Raw genomic sequence first — 23,250 nt, 5'->3', positions numbered from 1 at the left:
TATTCTATAAGTAAGTCTCCACAAGTGAAATTTTATCCATGTGTGTTTGATTGTGTATGAGTGAGATAATTACAGTATCACCACTGTGCCATTGTATTTTTTGCCCTATTGACATTGAATTTCGTGAGGAAAGTCATATCAGAAATTGTTTGCGTTCAGTTGAAACTATTCTGGGTGTTTTTACGTGGAAAAACCTGAGATTGCTTTCAAATACATCTTTTTACATGTTACATAAAGCATTTTTGTCTGAAAACAAAAACTGTATGTGCAGATTTTCAAACATTTCAATAAAGATGCTTGTGTGGAAATGTTTACTGCTCATGAATCCTTTCTAATTAGAGTTCAATGTACACAATGGTCAAAAATGTAGTCCTGTAAAGCACAGATCCATAGCTCAGAGCCTGTCTTTTAACAGCACAGCCATTACGACTGAATAAACCAGACATAACGGCAGTCTCTCAATCTTTAGGAGGAGTAAACGGGAGAATTGGTTTTATTTGCCCTTTATCTATCTTTTTATGGAGTAGATATTTCATTTTGTTCATGACTAGATCTGCAGTGACCTTATAATAGAGGGCTCTTCTACACTTCTGCCAGGGAGAGTGAGAGAGTGAGTGTGAACAATGTCTGAATTTAATGCTTGCTCTACCCTTCATTTAACGAGGCTTGTATCAGTGTGCATCAATAGAGTTTACAATGCACAGATCAAAGATTTCGCATTATGCAAATTAACCAATTTCAAATTTCACACAACATACATAGCGTTTCAAAAATGTCACTTTCTCATAAGGGCTGGGAAGTTTAAAAGTTGCATGCTTTACAATCAATTAGCTGTAGAATGTGGAATAAGATTTGTGACAAAAGTTTTGCACGTGCCTTTAAAAAAAACGAATAAAAATATAAATTGAAAATAGATAAAACTATTTGAAACTGGACAAAATGTATTGCAGGCAAGATGTTTGATATCATTTTTAAATACACTGCATGCTAACCGTTTTCTTTTCGTCCTTTCACTAATCTCAATTTACAAGTGTGCTGTCAGAGTTTTCGCTCACCTTTCTGGTACGAATCCCTATGGAATTAGATTTGTGCCAAAATGAAAATCTAATTCCATAAATGTACTGACATTAAACCGAGCAAAAAGTAGGCTAGTAGTGAGATGTGAAGGAGGAGGAGGGTCAGTATAGTAGCTTTTTTAAAATAGTTTTTTTTTAATTATTTTTTTTTTATTACGTAAATACTATTTAATATTAAGTGAAACCTTTATTTGTATATTTTTGGGTATAACAACCCATATATATATATATATATATATATATATAATGATTTAAAAAAAAAAAATTGTTCATACCTGAATCTTGGAGTCCATGCCAATTTAGTTCCAGTACCAGTAACAATCTAAAAATACAAGTAAATAGTGCAATCATTTCTAAGTAGCTTCCAAGTAGGACATGTAATGAAATGCAAATGAAAAATGTTTTATGATTGTAGAGGTTTAAATGACCTACCATAGTTTGTAAAACTTATATAAAACATATATAAAATGATTTGGGTGCACCTGTCAGTGCCATAGACAGTTAAAGGGCCAGTCCCTGCTTCAACCTTCTTGCTGTTCTCATCATAATCACAAGATGGCGCATGGTTGTTACAGTTGAGATGAACGATTGGAATGAGAAAGTGTGCTTTTGTGTAGTGTTTCTTATAACGGGTAACAGATGATAGACTTTTGCCTAGTGTAGTGGGCCTGAGTTTATACAAAACCGAGAAGTTTCGACATGTTTGTCATTATAAAGCAAGACTTCATGATAGGCTAACATTCTCTCGTCAATAACCAGGAGTCCCATAAGCCCTCAAAAGAACAGCCAGAGCACTGGGGTGGAAGATCTAATCGATTTATTTCTCTCTCTCATTCTCTGCTTTATTTCGTTTTTTTAACGCATTCACACAAACCCTATACAGAGAAATAGCAAACGCCAGAAAACCAAGACGAAAAATCCTATGAAAATACGTTTCCCTTTGTGTCATCTGCAGGTCAGATTAATGTTAGATCAGTCACAGACAGAAATGTATTGAGCACAAAGAACACATACCATATATAACGTCTGTCAATATTTTAAAATATGCAATACTGGCCATGTCCCTATTTAGTATTACTGAAATCTTATCTTCTTTGTTCATGCCTAAGAAACATCTAGTTGAATTGGACACAATTCACATGTTTTTGCAGTTCACACGCACACATGCACGTTTTCACACGAGGCTGCATGGTTTTTAAACACATTGATGGGAGAAAATGTTTGTGTGCTTTTTGATCATGTGACAGTTTTACTGTCTTGGGTGTGCAGAGATTATAAAAACAAACAAACAAACAAACAAACAAAAAAACATACAACCTTCAATTTGGCATTTAGTCATTAATGAGAATATATATTTTGGCACAAGGCAGGCAAACTAGTGCAGGAAGTAAAAGGGAGTGTGATTTGAATAGTAAAATTAGCCCTGAACCAACACGGAAGAACTGGAAAATGCCATCCAGTGTCTCGTCACTGCTGGGAACGGGTGTTTCAATGACTGTCCTGTGACAAACAGATTCCATCGGCGTATAATAAACAGAGGGAAATGTCAAATCAAGCTTCCCAATGTCCTTCAGATCGGCAATAGAAACACTGTCCACCCTACATCATTGAGAGTGCTCACAACAGTAAGTGACAGGGGGAAGAAACATACTCTAAAGATAGAGAGAGAGAAAGAAATGGAATCATCTTGTGTTTTCATAAAAAGGTTTCCGTCATTATTGCTTAAAGATTGAATTTCACTGAACTGAAAAAAACAACAACAACAACCACCTTAAATTTTGGAACTGTTCCTTTTGGACAACATATGAAATCATCCGTCAGAGACCATCACAGTCTTAAATGATCATATAACCAGCCAAATCTGCTGTATGGACCTCATAAGGACAACACAACTAGGAATGGTGCAGTTACGTCCTCTTGTGCATGAAGGTATCCACTGAAGGACCACTACTGGTCTTTCAATGGAACTTATGGAGATCAGTTTGACGTTCAGGAGTTATCAAAACACACACGCACACACAAATAGGAGAATTTGATCCAAGCAAAGTCCTTGTTCGAAAGTGTCCTCAGAAAAAAAAAAAAAAAAAAAACAGAATTTGTCCATGTTTTGCCTCTTGTAGTGTCAATATGGCTGTTGTTAGTTAGCTCTGTTCAAGGCCCCAGGCTTCATTCCCGAAATGGCAAAACGTCCTCTGAAAAGCAAGAGCCCTGAGGGGGCGTGAGACTCATCCATGGCTCTGATGCCTCGTCTGGGTGTTCGAGTCTCAGCCCGTTTTTAAGCAATATTTCTCATATTCCATCGCCTTCCTTCTCTTGCGTGTGATTCAAAGCACTTTGATTTACAATTTGACATAAAAACTACTTAATCTTATCTACTTTGCAATAGGATTATCTCCTTATTTCAGTATGCACGTCTCTGCAGAATGGCGACAAAAAGTAATAACTTCATCAAGTAAAGATCGTTCTTATCACATTAATTACAATATCCAGATAAAGAATCTACTTTAGACATCTCATAAAATTCTACATATTTACTCTAATTTTATATATTAGAAATGTTAAAGGGCAAGTTCGGGATTTTACACTTAAAGCCCTGTTTCAAGATCGTTTCTGATGATATGGAACGGTTAAGATTGAAATTTGGAGAAATTTCGGTGTCTGTGGTTGCACCACCCCCCCCCCCCACCCCCCACCCACCCACCACCTTCACAATGGTTGCATAGGTGCACTGGAACAATACTTCATAAAACGCATTAAACTTTAGTTTACAAAGACGTGAAACTCACTGGGGTGTTCGCTGATATGCTCACACAAAAATTGCTGCAAAAGATGCTTTCCAACAGGTTTAATCATAGTTTTTGTCCCAAGTCAAGTCAATGGAGTTGGACAAAAACGATCTTAAAACAGGACTTTAAGTGTAAAATACCGAACTTGTCCTTTAATGATTTACTTTTAAAAGCTGTATTCATAAAATATTTACAAAAAGCTCTTTATGCTAGGGCATGTTTTAAAAAAAAAAAAAAATCAGACAGATGAAAAATGGCTCTGATGAAACAACATTGACTTAACAGCAACATCTAATTCTACAGGTCTGGAGTCAGCTGATCAGTCTTAATCCATCCAAAACCATCAGATGATGCCAATTTGGGGCAAAGCGATGTGACTGTGCAATCTGACAGGAACAGTTGTATACTTGTAGAGGGTAAGATTAATATATTTGAAATTGAATACGAAGCTATGCAAGCGTAATCTTAAAATACTCCTGCACCCTCCTTTTAACAGTACGGACAGTGTGTTTTCACTAACCGCCATTATAGTCATTATGTTTTGGCAATGGCTCCTCTGTGCAACTAAATCATTGACGCTTCCAGAATCGAAAATGTTGTTCTGAATAAAATCAAAGGAGTAATGAATTGATGACACACACACACACACACGCACAAGCAAATCACATTGTGAGGGTTTAGATCTTAAGATGGGACGCAGACAGATTTTTGACAGGCGTACTGACCTTTGTAAGCCCGTAATAAGGAAATACTGAGAACAAAATATGCAGACATTAAAGGCCACGTCAAACTGTGACTGAACTGTAATCATCTCATCTAAGATCGTGTGTGTGTGTGTGCATGTGCAATCTCAAATCACCTAATCTATGCATCAACACTGAGAAAATTTCGACACTGATTAGGACCGGGTCGGGTGTGTGTTGCCATGCTACCAAATTGTCACCTTCGTCTATTAGACTGACACTCTGTGTTACTCTGTGATTAACCATGACAGAAAGCCTTAGCATCTGTTAACTGACAGACCACAACGAGGTTTATATTTGTAACAAAAGTCGGTCAGGATGAGGTTACTCGAAATGCATGTGAAAACACAGACCGACAGCAACGTATCCACGTGGAACGACATGAAAATAGACTGATGACAATTGAAAATACTTTTTTCAACAAAGCATCAAGTAAAGGGATGTTTGCATTTCCTCACTAAACACACAGCTAGCGCAGTTATAGGTCTCTAAAATTGGCTTTCCTCTAATAAATAATTGAATAAAAACCTGATTAATATCTGTATAATGATAAATATCTCATAAAGCAAAGCTAAATATCCTTCTTATAGCTCTTTCACTCTTTTATCAGTTACGTCCTGTCAATCAAGCGTTCATCTGCATAGTGCATGGTGTTAGCAATGAGGCCCCTCCCATACACCATATATGGTCTTGCTCTCTCTCTCTCTATCTCTCTCACACACTCTCTCTCCCTTTGCTGCATAGTTCAAGAGTGACACTCTCAGAGTCAGAGTCTTTGAGGAGGATAGGATACACTATGGTGTTTATATACTCGTGTATACAGCGTGGAGAGAGTGGGAGCACGGACGAAGTTTGCACAGAGACCGTCAGTACTGAGATTGGTTCGTAAGACTAAATCATGTGAATATGCACCCTTGTTGAAAGAGAGCGTGTCTATTTCGTTTGTGGGCGATCAATAAGGAGAAAATATAATGGGAGTGTGTGTGGCTCTCAGAGGTCCGGGAGCTGGCCTAAAGAGCGCAGGGCCGAGGATCGGCGTCTGAATGAAAGTAGTGCCCGGTGGGTGTCGCAGTGCAAGCGGATTGGCCGCGACTGTGCAGAGGGTGGGCGGAGTCATGTGGGTGGGCAGGAAGCTGGCGGTCAAATTTTTAGCCAATTGCTTCTGTAGAACCAGTTTAGTCTGAGAGAGAGAGAGAGAGAGAGAGAGGGAGGGAGGAAGAATGAATCATAATGCAAACAATTTAATATCACAAAGCTTTTTTTAAAGGTGCAGTGCATAATTTCTATGCCACTAGCTCAGAGATTTGACACGAAGGCCCTATTTGTGAATCTTGAAGTTTTAAAAATGGCTTCTTCTTCTATTTTTGAGGGAGAAAAAGATAATGTAAGGGATAATCCAAGGCTAGTGTACTAAATGATTTTAATGCACGACATGGAGGAAAAGACCCACCTGACACGAAGCACGATCTCTGATCTCGATGTGTGCGAGTGATGTTTGTGTGTGTGCTTCAATGTAAAAATATAACGGTAATTAAACTACCTGTGCATTAAACAGTTTTAATGCACAACTTCCAGCCAATCACGATTAAAGGTATAGCGGAGGATTTTCTTTTTCCGGGTGGGTAGTCTATACTATTGGTCCACCTAAGTGTCAATCATTCTGGTGATATGTTTACGTAAGGCCGTCGTAGGCTACGTGCTCATCCCTATGTAGTTTTCACTTTCAGGTGTATTATGTCGGAGTTGCGGTTTCAGCCATTCCTTTGAAAATGGCTGAGGGTCGATAGAGAAAAAATGTATACGAAGTGTATGATAAGAAGAGAAAGGCCACAGAATATAGAAACAAGACCAGAGAGATTTTGGGTTAATATGCTGGCGTGCGCTAAAAGCACAGGTTGGGCTTCTCACTGATGCTCAGTCGCGAAGATTCTACTAGACAGGTAAAGTTTGTCATGCTATTTGGAGAAATCCATTTAAAATCACTAGTAAAAGTTAATGCAAGCTACTTAGCAATGCTAGCCCTGGCACAAGTCATGCACCGCATAGACACGGTAAACATCTCAATTTGTCTAAAGTAGCCTTTTGACCAAATTATAAATGGTATCATCCTGAAATATTCTAAAACCTTGTGTGTTTATTATTACACAAATGCAACAAGCTACTTCTCCATTACATATGCAACTATGTATAAAATAACGTATTATTAACAATGAGACATATTAGGTTAAGGACCAACGTAATAGCACTGCTTATATGTTGCCATGTAACGTAATTGCGATTTGCAAAATAGTTTCCTCAGAACGTATTTCGTGTGATACAGGGTTGCACATACCATGTCTTGAGTCCTCGGTCACTCAATCGATCAGTATAATAAGTAAATAAAACACGGTAGGGCATTTGACATGTTGTCTTTTTTATGAATGTTTTTGAGTTAGTTTATAATTTGCAACATAATTGTGTAAGGCATAATAGACGTTCCCTCTCGGGAGCAAGAGTGTTGTGTTTGTCCATGTGCATTTTTTAAAAAAATTGGAGAGGGCGGGTCTTCTCTAAAATTCGGAAAGATCCTCCGCTATACCTTTAAGTATTCAGTTCAGACAGACCATGATATAAATCATTTTACATGTTTTTGGCCTTTATAATTTGGATTAATAAATGAAACTAATAAATTATTAAAATAATGTTTTATTTTTTGTCATCCTGCGACTCCCTTTGCTGCACCATACAGAATGACCCTTTCAAATCCCCTTTAACATTTAGTCCTGACCCAAACAAAGTCAAGCAATTGGTTGATCTAATGTTGTGATGTGCGAATAAATTATACACTACATTTCTAAGAGAGTCTAACCATGGACTGTTAGTTGGCTTTAAGTTATTTCACTAACCTGTGAGGACAGAGAGGAAAAATTGCATTGGCTGATAACTTTCTTCATCGCAGACATTGCACCACTCGCATAACCGTTCCATCTGACACCCTGCTGCAAAAGATCAGGAGAGATGAGCTGTTATAACACAGAGTGTGTGTGTGTGTGTGTGAGTAGAATACTTAAAAATAATTTGAATTATGCAAAATGACTCCTTGTATCAGGATGAGCCTGTTTGCTGGCATCCTCCCCTCAGTCACTTCATCCCCTTCACATTTCATTCTGTCATGCTGAGAATGCATGCTTATTATCATATCCTGTCAATCATCATCAGTTCTATTGTTTGACATTAACTCTAGGATTTAATATGTATTTGTACTACATCAGTATATAAGACCATACTGATATTTTACCTTTTTTTTTAAACTGCTCTGTGCTGATATGCTGAATACGATTATTTCATTTATATTTATGCATTTGTATAAATTTATATTTAAACTGCATTCAATATATACATTTTGCATTCTGGAATCAAACCCATGACTTTGATGTAGTTTGCATCATGCTCTGCTGTTTGAGCCACAGGAACACATAGCCGCAGCAAGCAATAGCCGTTATTTCATCATCTTGGTGAACTACAGACCCGATATGAGTATCCCACTTCTAGCCAAAATAACCTTGAATTTGGTCGTTTTTGTCAAAATAACTTGCTAAATGTATGATATTTCATACAAGGTGTTTGGTTTCATTTCTTTGACATGTTATGTGTTGATGACTTGTCTATTCTTGGGTTAGACGTCAATTAAATTTTCACTGACAGCCCAAATTTTGCTTTGTTTTAGCCTAGACGTCAGGGCTGTGATTGGACGGTTGGGTGTCTTTTAAAACGCAAAATTGTAAGTGCATGTTTATGTGCGAGTTTGTGTGTGCTCACCGATGCTGCTGAGGTAGGCTGGCTCTTGGTGTGAGGGTTGAACTTGGGCTTCGGAGGTTTCCCAGCCAGTCTATCCTTGTGCCTTCGGCTGTTCATGTGCTAAACAAACACAGAAATAAATGTGTATTTTTAGTGGTGCATTTTCAAGAGCAGCTTTTCCTATTTCTCTAAAAAAAAATCTTTAACTTTTTAGTACCTTTCACCTCTTTCCTTCCCCTTTCTTTTTTTAACAGGCTTTATTTTACTTACTTTACACTTCAGAGACGGCTTAAGGCAAGCATGAAATACCATTAAATGTCATGTTATTCAGGCCTGAGAGGACAACAGGCCATCAACAACACACACTGCACTTTAGATTTTCGTATCTTCTAATCTTTCCTCAACACTAACCCTACCCCAAACCTACCCATCACAGAAAACTTTCTGCATCTTTACGTTTAAAAAAAACATCACTTAGTATGATTTATAAGCCTTTTCACTCATGGGGAGTCGCTCATCAGTGAATAAATGGAGGTTGGAGCAGGCTTCACTCAAAGTCTATATCTCAAACTGTTCTAAGAGTGCTGGCCCAATAATGACAATGCATGTATGGAAGAGAGAGGCCGCACTTTGCATATATAGTTTTATTATACACAAACGCGTTTCGGCGCGTGCCTTCTTCAGTGTGCACACTGAAGAAGGCACGCGCCGAAACGCGTTTGTGTATAATAAAACTATATATGCAAAGTGCGGAGTCGCTCATCAGCACAACAAAAAAATATGCGCCGCATGCGGTGTGAAATGGCCGTTAGATACACGCCATCGTGTACGCTACACATAAATCTCTGACCCATCGTCTTCTTCCTCGTCTAATTTCTGTCGCTCTACATACGTCATCTGATATACTTGAAATGATTGGTTATGAGCTACAACGTACAGACGCATTTGATAGACATTCTATAATAACCCCCATTAACCGGCTCTGGGAATTCGTAAACTCAGATACGAGAAAATGAACGTGGTTCCTAGACCCAATTCTCAATGAGACTTGGGTCTGTCATTAGCCAGGCTAACCAAATCCTAGATTAGTTTTAAACTGTGTTTAACTTAATCCTTATGGGTGCAACCCACCCAATATGTCAATAATTTAACCTCCACCAGGACACAGACACCCAACCAATATGCATTGGAAACACAGATTCGATTGGTTACAATGACTTTATATTGAGGGTCTCGGACTGATTAGCATATTCATGGTATACTGAAAATTTAACCCAGAAATCCAAACAAGACAATGAGGTGTGTGTAACTTGCAGGACAAGATACACTTTTAAATCTATTAGTTTATGTTTGAAACTCTAGTACATGCTTTCCTTTGCACAATTACAGTATATCAGGTAACAGACCTGGCTGAGGAGTGATGCGTTTCTTCCGAGAAACAGTGAACTTGCCAATAACGACAGGATAAACTATGTGTCTGTTAATAGCGTAGATCGCCAGCAGCTGTTCTGTCAACTTCTAGAAGAAAGTCATTTCTGACTGGATCAAATAACAACCCTGCAATGTAGCTATCTGATACTCAAAACACAGCTAGTTACATTGTCCTTATAATAGAGAACACACACAATGTGAACATGCATCTGTGTACATTTGTTTTGTTACCTGGCTGAGTTGAGTCTCAGAGTTAACATGGATCTCACAAACTTCACAGTAGAAACTCTTGCTGGCCACGCCCACACTTCCCTTGCTGGCCAATCGCTTGCTTTTACATGAGGTGCGGGATGACATTGCCTTCCCTCGTCTTCGGGGCAACACACTCTGTCCATCCATCATTAGCTTATGCTTGGTGCCTGTGACGTGTGGAAAGGTGAAGGAATTCAGAAGATGATGGTTACTGATTTTGCACAAATTGGGGTGAATTTATGGAATTGTGAAACAATTTAGGTAAATGTATGCAACAAAGGTATTTAATAATTAATGATAATAATAATGTTCGCCTTCTGGAGCTCAAGGACGCTTCACAAATGCGATGGGTTATTCCAAATTATTATATGCATGTTTTAACCGAAGCTAAATTGGGTGGGTTTGTCCCATCCCCAATGTCACTTCTCTTTCTTTCACGGCCCTGACGAGAACATCGATCTCCTCGGTTGTGAACCGATTCTGAAGCGCGCCTGGTAAATAATAGAATTGCATCATGGAACAACCACCTCGTTCATCATGCTCTTAAAGGGAACGTGATATGACTCTCTTATTGGTTTGTTTCCCTTTACACCCAGACCACACCTATGAATAATGAAGCTACTTCAGACCAACCCTTTTTAGGTCATTTATCCCACCGGTTAAATAGCAACAGCGTCGGGATCCGCCCACAAAGTTACTTGTGCTTTGCGCTTGACACTCTTTAGGTCGTTAAAATAGGGCCCATTATGACTGATTATATTCAGCGAACAAAAAAGTTGAGTTGTGATTTGAATTCATGGATTGAGGTACTTGTCCTAAATGTCAGGGGGAGTGAGTTTCATAGCTTAGGTGCCAGAACAGAAAAAGACCTGCCACCCATTGATGGTGATAGGCGAAATCTGGGGACTGAGTAGTTCACACCCAGGCGATCGGCGTGATCGAGAGGAAATATAGGGGGAGAGTAAGTCAGAAAGATAAGAGGGACCATTGACCAAGACCAAGAGTGGCTTAAAGGTAAGCATACTAATTTTGTAATAAGGGATGACACAGGTAGACAGTGGAGGTTAAATAAGATGGAAGTAATACGAGCAGATTGTTTAGAGTAAGTTTATATTCGCAGCAGAACTTTGAATATATTGCAAGTGGGTAAGTGTGCTGGTAGTCCAAAAAAAGTGTTACAGTAGTCAATGTGAGATGTATTAAATGCATGTTATAATGATTCAGCATCTTTTGAGCTGACGTAGAGATAAAGTTGGGCGATACAGTGAAGTTGGAAGAAGGCTATTTTGGGGAGTTTGCTAATAGGCATCTAGGGTCATACCAAAGTTTCTGATAGTGGCAGATGGAAAAAAATGTATGCATCAAGGTCAAAGCTAGGAATATTGGTTATATATATTTTTTTAGTAATTAAGATCTTAGTTTTGCTCAAGTTGGAGTTTAGCCAGTCCTTCAATTTATTAAAACCTCAATTGTGTCAATAAATACATGTATTGTTTAATGAAAATGGATTTTCTCAGATGATATTGAAATTATTATTTATTACATTATTATACTTTTTTATTAGGTGATGAAATATTAATGCAGTATGATGAAAATGTGTGTTCAATTATTCTGTATATATTCAGTTTATGGGGTAGATTTAGGAGTTTACAGACAAAATACACAAACATTAAAAGCTTTGGGGTCAGTAAGACTTTTCAAAGACTATTATGCTCACCGAGGCTGCATTTATTTTAATACAATTTAAAATGTCATTTATTTCTGTGATGCAAAACTGATTTTTCAGTATCATTACTCCAGTGTCACATGATCCTTCAGAAATCATTCTAATGTGATGATTTGACATTATGACATTATATGTCTTTACTGTCACAATTCAATACATCCTCGCTGAAAATACTTACTAACCCCAGTAGTGAAAACAGAAAAGTGTAAATAAATAAAGGTATGCACCACTGTTGTGAGCTTCCATCTGATTGGTAGAATTGACGGTGACTTTGCAGATGGGGCAATGCAGATGTTGTTGTTTGGCCGTTTTTTTGGGGTCTTTTTCTGCTGGTGTGTCCCCTGTAGGGCTGTCCTGCTGAGCGCCCGTCTCACTGGTGGCACTGGCAGGATCCAGCAGTCCGTCTGGGTGCTGGGAGTGAGGGGAGGAGACCGACAGGTCCGCAGATGACACCTCTGATATAGGTGTCAGGACCACTGAACTAGAATGAGCATCATCCACCCTGGCGACAGGGTCCGAGTCACAGATTGCAGCTTAAGAGAGAGAGAAAGAACGTCAGATTGCTGTTCCCCTGTACATATAATTTTACATATCTGCAGGAGTGTTTATGGATAAATGAGTTTTATTCTTTTTAAGTAGGGCTGTCAAATGATTAATCGCATCCAAAATAAAAGTTTGTGTTTACATAATATATGTGTGTGTGTACTGTGTATAATTAATTTATTTACTGTATATACATATATATATATATATATATACACACACACACACACACACATGCATGTAAATTTAAGAAAAAAAAATGTATATATAAAATATTTATATTTATATATATAATATAAATTATATAAAAATCTATATACAGTATATACATGAAAATATTTCTTAAATATATGCAAGCATGTGTGTGTATTTATATATTAAAAAATAATTATACACCGTACACACACACACACACATATATTATGTAAACACAAACTTTTATTTTGGATGCGATTAATCGCGATTAATATAATATAATATAATATAATATAAGTGATACTACAGCTCAAGGTTGAATCAATCTGATTCGAAAATGAATCATTCAGACCGATTTTGTGAACGAGAGTAAGCATTCATTAAAATGAGGAACTCAAAATATAACTTCACAAATGGGATATGGTTACATCAATACATCAACATGAACTATTATTTTCAGTTGGTAATTAATGGTTTTAGATGACTTGGAAAATAGTGTATATCATATGGACCAGTTTTATGGTACTGTTTTCATTTTCATTTCACCTCCATTACATTGAAAACGATGAGATTATTTTTTTTTAGGTTAAGAGTTTTAAAAAGCCTGTACAACCAATGAACTTCTATAATGAGACGGTAGCTCTCTGGCGATTTTAGAGCACCATGATTCGAAATGTGTAACAAACAGGCAGACACAAAGAAAGTTTAACAACAGACCATTTGGGCGACATCTGTAAACTAGATGTTGTGTGTATGCGTGTTATTTTACATATTAGCTGAAAATCTATATAACAACCAGTAAGTGCAGGCAGTGAGCCAGCGGCAGAGCACCATTATTCAGCATAAAAATATCCTTTCCGCCCAAACATCTGAATGTCTGCGAGCTGTAATTTAGCTGTGGGCTAGTATCCAAATTGGCGAAAATGTTTAGCGCACAGGAACACAAACATAAATACGGACACTTTCAGACAGACTGTTTTCGGCCATGCGACATTACTTAGGGCTGAGCTTTTATAGACCGGTGCTCATGTGTTGAACTTCAGAGAACTTTATTTAAGTCTGCCTTTGAAAATCCAGTGTCATGTCCTTCTATTTGATCTGTTGAAAAATAAGGTAAGGGCCATAGCAGCCTGTGCAGTGAGGAATCAAATGCTCTCACAGTTTCACTAAGCACACAGAACCATTTTTAACCCCCCCTATTGACTTAATAAAACCAATAATAAAGGGCTACCCCTTTATTATTAAGTGCTTTTTTTCAGCATTTAATAATACATTATAAAAATAAAAATCTGTATTTGTTAACATTAAATAATGCACTGTGAACGAACATGAATGAAACAATGAACAATAAAGATGAATAAATACAGTAACATAAATACTGAAACCTTTTTTGTAAATTGGTACCTATTTTTGTAAATCTAAGAATCATTCACAATTCACATTTCAAAAATGTTGCCTGTGACTACTGTCGTCTTCACAAATTATGGTACTCTACAAATATTCAATTAAAAAATAAAATTGTTGCTTTGGATAAAAGCTTCTGTCGAAAAATGTAAATTGCCAATTAGGCAAAGGCCTGCATGGACAGGAGGATATGACATGCTTTCATCCTCATAGAAAAAGGTAAAAGAAAATATGACTACATTAAACACAGGCGAGGAGGAGGAACAACATGGTTTGTCCTGATCACAATGTGTTTTCTGAAGTGAATTATTGGCTATTGTTAGCATGATACATACCATAGAAAATAAAGAGACATTTAAAATCCAAACACTAAAACTAAAAAAAAAAACAAGCCTGTTAAGTTTTTATTTAGGTTTCATTCAATAAACCAATTTTTATATGAAAACCTGAAAAACTGGGTCCTGAAGCAAAACCACAGAACAAAAATGGTGATAAATAACACATTAGCAATGTCTTTAGCATATGCACTATAGCCATTCCACAGCCTTGCATAAAACCAACACGTCTCCTAGCAGGCCTGCCTCCTACGTGACATATAGCCTACAGTAATAGGTGTTTGTGAATGTATGACCCATCAGAGAGTGCAGCACTGACCTTTACGAGCACTGTAGGAGTCCTAATGCCTTAGTTTTGCTGAGTAATTTAACACAGGATTTAAACACGTGAAAACAGGTATGTGTGAGAAGTGGCCCATAAGGCCTTTTTTATCACACTCGGTTGCATGATATGTGCACAGATCTGTTGAATTCTCCCACCTGGGGAATCAGATAGACTGATCCTTCTGAGTCTCATTGAGATTTAGATTATACCAATACCCCTAAAAGGAGGTTCCTGAGGGGATACAGAGGAAGAATGTGAGGAAAACAAAGCATTGAATGGAAGGTTGTGTGTGAACACGTGTGGGAGTTTTGCCTTCACACCTGAAAAATGTGTGAAAGTTAATGGAATGGAGAGAATTGCCTTGGGTAACACTCTGTGCCCATCTCTCTATGGAGTGTGTGTGTGTGTGTGTCTTGCAGTGCGGATTGTACAAATGATCTTCAAAGACTAATGTGATCTGAGTCACTCTTTTTAAATCGTTTCCGTTTTGGACATCTCCATCTTCACAAAGAGACGTGCAACATGAAACAGACGGGGACAGATGTGGAAGAATGGAGTGACGGATAGCGAAGAGAACAGGATAGAGCATGATGACTATATTTAACTCTCTCTTTGTAAAAAACAAAACAAATTCGGCAAATGTAAAATACTGCGGTTGTTCATACTAGGCTACATCAGCAAAATAATGATGAAAACGATCTGTGAAATCTGACAGAGAGAGCATTTTAAAGAGCTTCAACAGCGGCTGTAAAATGGACCCCTTCTTCTAGAAATTTCCAGAAGCACCCTCCCATCCTCCCTTTCCATTTCCAGCATCTCATGGCTGTTAATAACAGCTGACATGCTTGTAGAGTCGTGATTGGCCCCTGCAGCTGCGAGCTTAATGATTGAACACTGCTAATTTCATCAGGCAATCAGCTCAATTTGTGTGTGTGTGCGTTAGTATAAGAGCATTTCAAAATCCACTGAATGATTATCTCTCATATGTGAATGTGAGTGTGGCAGCACTGGGTTTAAGAGTGTGTGTTATCTGTTAAATGAGAGCGTCAAACCATCAGTGAGTAAAATTAAACATTGCAACTGACTGATGCACATATGCTGATGTAGGGATGGGTCACAAAACAAAGTTTATCTACACGTTTTTCATAATAATAAAAATACCAAAAATTATATATGGAACTATGAAACTATTTAAATTCAACATATAAAAATAAGATTGTTGGCATTTTTTTTCTGCAGATGTTACTGTTTTTTTTAATGAAGATAAATTAACATCCTAACTCAAGCTGTGAACTCAAGCTCAAATTTACATTTCTAAGAGACAAAACATGTAATATTATTAATATTGCAGCATGGACTGCAAACTGCTGAAGATACGTGCTATCATAGTCACACCCATCAGAACATACAGAAACTAAGAAATAAATCTATCTATAAAGACATTTATTCTGTAATGGAAAAATGACTGGGAAAGTGTAAAGAATTAAAAAACGTCAGCAAAAATATCCCTTTAAACGTGAAAGAAATAAAGCTTTGACATTTATCGTGATAATTATCAGTATCATTCGCTATGAAAAATTGTATCGTGATATTTTTTTTGCCCACGTTTTTTAATTGACAGTCCTTCTACTTTCTGAAGATCATATATCATCCACCAGGGGGCAGAAGTACAGAAGCCCTGAACCGCAACATAAAAAAAAAAAAAATGAAAAAAAAAAAAAATCTAGCATTTCGAGATTAAAGTCGAAATGTTTCGAGATTAAATTCGAAACAAAAGGACTATATTGATGTAGAAGCCTTAACAAATAGCCATAACAAATATAATACAATGGCACTTTAGGGTTAACTGCATGCTAACAGTGTCCCTTCACATGCAATTTTAAGACACAGAATCAAGTTAACAGTAGTCCAACTTATGCCTTTAGTAATTACCCCCTTATAAAGGCTCAGTTCAAGGAGAGATGAACCTTAATATATTTATTTTACAACAGATTAGACATTTGGGCAACTACATTTTAGAAATATGTATTTCATGCCCACTGCTAGTATGAGGAGTGTGTTGGCATGTGCATGATAGCTAATCCAAACACAAAGGCTCCAGACAAAAATGCAATGGCTAATCTTCTCATTTTCCATCTCTTTTAAACTCTCTGTTCTCTCTCGCTCTCTCTGTTCACTCTCATCTAATCTCCATTTTCCTTCCTCTCTGATTGTACGCGCCCTCTCACCGTTGTCGCCATGAATGGGGCCGATATTAAAATGTGATTTGATGAGCTTGGTGTTCTTGCTCTCTATCTTTTTGCCCTCCACTTTCATATGCTTTCTCCCTCTCTTTTTCTCTCGCTTTTCCCACACTCACGGTATTGTTGCAGAAGGATGAGGAGTTTCTAACTCTCTCCTCTCAATTTTTTTTCTTTATCGTATCCCCATGGGCCCATATTCGGTTTGCTTTTCAAATCATATTCTATAGAGTTTGGGCAGAGGAGAAGAAGAAAGAGTTTAAAAGGGATGAAAAGGTAGAGATTATTGGAGAGGGATAGCTCAAAGCTCTCTGTCGGCTTGTTGTTCTGCTCTCTGTCACAATACTTCCTCATGACAAGAGGAAAGTCAAGTCCTTCAGTAAGAAATGAAATCCCCTCAATCCACAGGATAGATCATGAAGAGCAGGACTGGAGGATATTCACAGTGAAGGAACTACAGGCAAGCTCAATGCATGGTTTTTCTAAAACGCATTTTAAAATAAAATGACAAAAGCCCAAATTTCTCCAGACACTTAGTCTCACAATAACACTTGTTATAAATCAAGCCCAGATTTTCACTCTGTGCATTTTATTTGGGCCTTTTCAAAAAGCCTTTAAATTATTGTTAATCGATAGCTTAATTTATAATACTATATAAAAAATGCAATATATTTTATTTATTACACAAGAACAATTTTCATACCATTTTCAACACTGATAATAATAAGAAATAAAAAAGCAGAAAATCATCTAAATAGAATGATTTCTGAAGAATCAAACTGGAGTAATGATGTTGAAAATTCAGCTTTGCATCACAGGAATAAATTACAATTTAAAATATATTGAAATACAAAACATGTCACTTTTAAAAAAATATTTCACAACATTAATGTTTTTACTGACTTTTTGATCAAATAAATGCAGATTGTGAGAAAAACACTTACTGCTCCCAAACTTTTGAATGGTTATATAAATATAAGTGCCTGCAGTGGTTTCTCATAGGGGTTTAAAAGATTATACGCAGACATTTGCATATAATAACCACCCCAAGTCCAATCCAACAATATTTTAAGCCCAATATTCTCTGATTGTCTACACACCCTGAACGATATCTAATCACAGAAGTTAAAGGCTTTATTTTATATTAAAGCATCAGGGCACGTTTTTATGCAGTAATGGAAATGGCCACTCAAACAGCTAATTGTCAGTGAGTTCACTTACTTCCCTCCACGGCGGTGTCATCTAGCAGAGCAGGAAGTGGATCCGGAGCGCTCATTTTTACTCTGTTGCCGTCTCTCTCCCTGTCCCTCTCTCTCTCCTTCTCTCTGTCTCTGTCTCGGTTGTGATGCGCATTGTCGAGTTGTCGTCTCTGCTGTTTGTTCTTCTGAGCCTCTAATGCCTTCAGCTTACGAGCATGTTTATGGCCTTTATAATGAGCCTCAGCTTGATTCTAAAGACAGATAGATAGAGAGGGATAGTGGGAGAGAGAGTAAAAGGACTGCAAAACCTCTCACATTTACAGAAACATGCAGGCATACACACTACTAGTCTACCACTACATCTGAATTCCCTTACGACACAAACATTTAATTACATATGAAACAAATTATTATTAACTTTTGAGCTGAGCATCCATGAGAACTTAAAAACATCTTAGGATGCACATGAAAAAGTTGGCTGAGAGAAGTTCAGAGAAGTCCAAAGTGTGCAGAACTGCTATTTCTAAAAGGCTAAAAGCAAAACCATGAATGTTTTAATGTTGCAGTATAATTTATTTATTTTTTAATTCATGGGCTCTCAGAATGTTTAATCAAAATAATTTCCCCTCTCTTTTGCATATAGACATATCTTCTGGCGAAAAGGTGACACTCATGTGAGATCACACAGCAAAGGCAACAGTCCATTCAATACCCGATGAACAAAATCAAGTGCTGCCCCACATTTTTTTTTATTCAAGAAGCTAATCCACTTGGATATACACTGATGAGCAAAAACATTATTCTTTGCTTTCAGTTTCCTTTAATCCCTCCCTATTCTAGCTTTAGATACTCCAAGCAATGTCTGAAACTATGCACTACTTGTGTTTGTCTGCCTCTTCATGATGAATCACTTGCAGTATTCCTCATTTTTAAGTTGCTTTGGATAAAGTGGTCTGCAAAATTATTAAATGTAAAATAAATAATAAAAAAATTACAGGTGGGCCCATTTGGCAGCATATGCACAAAAACACATAAACATGTTAATAGATAATTGGGTGTCTACACACACACACACACACACACACACAGTGAGAACAGACAGTGTGCATGAGGTTGATAAGAGTAAATGTCCAGCAGAGGGCCTGAATTACAATTGCAGGTGTCAAATGGAATACACTTTATAATTACACTGTTAATAAAATTAGTGAATGAGTGTGAGAGATAGTGAGGCATTGTATTTAAAGACACACACACACACACACACACACACACCACGTCAAGCTAAAAAGTGAATGTGTCTGACTTCAGCTGTAATCCAGATTTCTGCTGAAATGTACTGAAATAATTCAGCATGTAATTAAAGTGAAAATGAGCAGTTGACATGCTGAGCTGTGATTCCCTTATTGCATTCTGAATCATTTTACAAATTGATTTGATTTTTGAAGATGACACCAACACTGTTGAAAAAGCATAGAAATAACATTTAAATGGAATGGCAGTTGGTTAAAGTTTTTAAAATTGGAAATCAACGTTGACACAGAGTTCATCAAGCACGTCTTGGGCTAATATCAGTGGAGAAATGAGTCTGTGGGCCCAGAGGGAGTAATCAACCTGCTCAAATCCTCTTAAGTACTTAGCAGATGACCCTCATCTAGGGGGGGACCATATGTTTGCTTTGAACAGATGAGGAGGGGGATGTTTATACACACCCCTATAAACAGTACAGTTTGGTGCCAGGAAGTACATTTATTCAGCAAGGATACTGCTAAGGCAAAGTATTTGAAGGAGGAGCAGCGAGCTCATTGGCTTCTGATACAGCAGGAACCAATCAGCTCGCTGTGCCCTATAGATAACAATGTGATCATGAACAAGTGAGTAAAAAGGCCTATTAGCCTGCACCATCTAGAGTTTCATGCCAGAACTTTGTATTTATTATGTTACACATGATTTATAAATGCTGTTCTTTTGAACTTTTTTTTATTCATCAAAGAATTCTGAAAAAGAGTCTCACGATATCCACAGAAATATTAAAGGAGAATTCCGGCGCAAAATGAACCTTTGGCCTAATAACACATTGGTACCTAGTCAACTGTTTTCTGAGATTTGTTTTCATGATAATCGAATGTAAAGAGTTTCATCTCTAAAAGCGTTTAACGCTAGAATATAGGGCATAGCGTAATGGAAAAAATTTAATCGCTAGTTAATACCACTAACAAGGCTCAAAATAGCCCCACAGTAACACAGACTTTGTTAACACAGACAAACAATGAACCATTTGCCAAGAGTCACACTTGACATGGCGGCTGGTCGAGACTGTTTTCCAAAGACGGCTCCTGCCTGTATAAGCAAAGTGGACTGTCTTTATAAAGTATCTTCTTATTAAACCATTATTAACAAGCGATTTATATTTTTTATTACTCTAAGCCCTACTTACTAGCATTATACGCTAAACAGTTTTAAGAGATAAAACTCTTTACATTCGGTTTTCATGAAAACAAATCTCAGAAGACAGTTGACGAGGTACCAATGTGTTATTAGACCAAAGGTTCATTTTGTGCTGGAGTTCTCCTTTAAGGCGCACAACTATTTTCAATATTGACAATAAGAAATGTTTCTTGAGCAGCAAATCAGCATTTTAAAATGATCTGTGAAGTATAATAAATCAAATCTGTAGAGAATGAGAGAGAAAGATGAGACAAGAAGAAACAGACAGATGGGCTAACAGGGAAACTAAAGCAGAGAAAGACAGAGAGGTACCGAGTTGTATGGTGAAGCACAAGCAGTGGGAAACTAATGACTAATTGATAGGGTTTCAGATGTCTAACTGAGCAAACGCTGTTGGGTTTCTCTCTCTTAGAATATATCTGGGCTAAAAATGTCCCAAATAGCAGTGCAAACTGAACAGAAGAACAGAACCACAAATGATGTCCCTAATCTATAGTTTTTCCACAGCTCATCAGGAACATACAAATACACAATTTTTAGGTGCACAGGTTTGGTTTCATGACTAAAATACTTATGTGAACCAATATATATATATATATATATATTATTGCTGATTGATTATTGCTGCTGCAGAGAAAGGATGAATTTGCTACTGCTAATAGATACACAGACATGCTGTGAGCATGAAAGAGATGCTGCTGCTGCTGCACACACATAAATCCCCCAACAAAGCAGGAATGTGTGAGTGTGTGCTTGTTTTTCGATCCCAGTGGGGACCTGAATGCACACTGACTCATTGGGACTCGTGTCAATGTGGGGACCTAAATTAAGGTCCCCAAGAGGAAACAAGCTTATAAATCATACAGAAAGAGTATTATATATATATATATATATATATATATATATATATATATAATATATATATAAAAATGCAGAAAGTTTTGTGTGATGAGTAGGTTTAGGGGTAGGGTCTGTGTAAGGGGAGAGAAAATACAGTTTGTACAGTATTAAAACCATTACGTCTATGGAGAGTCCTACAAAGATAGTGAACCAGACGTGTATGTGTGTGTGTGTGTGTATCTATGTAACAAACTACTTTTTTATGGGCACTCAAGCTGGTGGATGTGACAGTGTGTCTTCTGGAAGATATTTGGTCAATATAACATTCCAACTATTGTAATTTTACACATTAGCTATATACACTCATCCAAAGCATTATTAGGAACACCAGTTCAATTTCTCTTTAATGCAATTATCTAATCAACCAAACACATGGCAGTTGCTTCAATGCATTTAGGGGTGTGGTCTTCCTGGATAGGAAGATAATCGCCTGAATTCCAAACTGAATGTCAGAATGGGAAAGAAAGGAGATTTAAGCAATTTTGAGCATGGCATGGTTGTTGGTGCCAGACGGGCCGGTCTGAGTATTTCACAATCTGCACAGTTACTGGGATTTTCACACACAACCATTTCTAGGGTTTACAAAGAATGGTGTGAAAAGTGAAAAACATCCAGTATGCGGCAGTTCTGTGGATGAAAATGCCTTGTTGATGCTAGAGGTCAGAGGAGAATGGGCCGACTGATTCAAGCTGATAAAAGAGCAACTTTGACTGAAATCTGACCATGTCCATCCCTTTATGGCCACCATGTACCCATCCTCTGATGGCTACTTCCAGCAGGATAATGTACCATGTCACAAAGCTCGAATCATTTCAAATTGGTTTCTTGAACATGACAATGAGTTCACCGTACTAAAATGGCCCCCCACAGTCACCAGATCTCAACCCATCTTTGGAGCTTTGTGTCCTGGATGTGCATCCCACAAATCTCAATTGACTGCAAGATGCTATCCTATCAATATGGGCCAACATTTCTAAACAATGCTTTCAGCACCTTGTTGAATCAATGCCACGTAGAATTAGGCAGTTCAGAAGGCGAAAGGGGCTCAAATACAGTATTACAATGGTGTTCCTAATAATCCTTTAGGTGAGTGTAAATATATAAATAAATAAAACACTGACATTCTTGCATAAGCAACACTGACATAACAGGTCCCCCCAAAATAAAAATATGGTCACCACAATTCTTGCAAACCAGCCTGAAACTGATCATGTGTCGCTCAAAGGCTGACAGACACTATAAGTGAGTGGGACCTAATTGTTTGTGACAACACAAGCAGCATGAATCTGGCAATGGAGATAAGAATGCTTTCATTTCTCGTGTACATCATCTCATCCGCGCGGATCTTCTCTCCGCTCACACATGGCTGTCCAACGCAGCACTAGACTTGCCAGAAACAAAAAGGCAGTTAAAGCTGCACTTCACTGTTGAGTCATTTACAAAAAGCCATACCCTAAACCCTTATGATTTTTTGTTGGCTGTGGAACACATGAAAATGTGAGGGGCTGTTTTCTACGGTGGCCCGGTAGTGCACAACACAACAAAATTAATGCTTTGGTAGTGCGCCAAAGCATTCTAGAGTCTAAATGTGCAGCTATAATGCATGTAGGTGATTTTGAAAAAATAAATGTCAATATACAATGGTTAACTACATGTTAGCTACAACTAATTGTGGTGTTGATATATTATTTAGGCTGCTGACTCTACAGAACAGTGGCATGGAAAACTCCGAGAGCCCTCCGAGAGCCCTCTAGTGTTCGGGAGCATTTCTGTTTTGTTGCGGCTTAATTTCGTTGCGTTGCATTGTACATTTTCCGTTGTGTTGTGGCACAATTCCATTGTGTTGTACATTTTACGTTGTGTTGTGGCTCGT

The 23,250-nt window shown here is 37.6% G+C and overlaps 1 protein-coding gene across 7 annotated transcripts in view; it reads right to left on the bottom strand.

The window, feature by feature from the left end:
- Positions 1-4,090: 4,090 nt before the first annotated feature.
- The window catches only part of znf385c (zinc finger protein 385C), a 115,547-nt gene continuing 96,387 nt past the window's right edge, over positions 4,091-23,250 (bottom strand). For 5 of the 7 annotated variants that reach the window (XM_039687235.2, XM_039687238.2, XM_039687236.2 and 2 more), the window contains 6 exons: positions 18,055-18,283; positions 12,019-12,324; positions 10,045-10,232; positions 8,404-8,502; positions 7,491-7,583; positions 4,091-5,785 (listed from right to left, as the gene is read on the bottom strand). In XM_039687235.2, the coding sequence (XP_039543169.2) occupies positions 5,558-5,785; positions 7,491-7,583; positions 8,404-8,502; positions 10,045-10,232; positions 12,019-12,324; positions 18,055-18,283 (1,143 nt within the window). In that variant the 3' untranslated portion in view covers positions 4,091-5,557. The remainder of the gene's footprint in view (positions 5,786-7,490; positions 7,584-8,403; positions 8,503-10,044; positions 10,233-12,018; positions 12,325-18,054; positions 18,284-23,250) is intronic. The other 2 variants (XM_089128463.1, XM_089128464.1) reach the window with 2 other exon arrangements.

Source organism: Pimephales promelas, chromosome 3 (genome assembly GCF_988280905.1).
Source record: "Pimephales promelas chromosome 3, fPimPro1.hap1.1, whole genome shotgun sequence".
In the NCBI taxonomy this organism is placed as follows: Eukaryota; Metazoa; Chordata; class Actinopteri; order Cypriniformes; family Leuciscidae; genus Pimephales; species Pimephales promelas.
The sequence above is the reverse complement of the archived record's forward strand: the minus strand, read 5'-3'. Positions and strand labels throughout refer to the sequence as shown.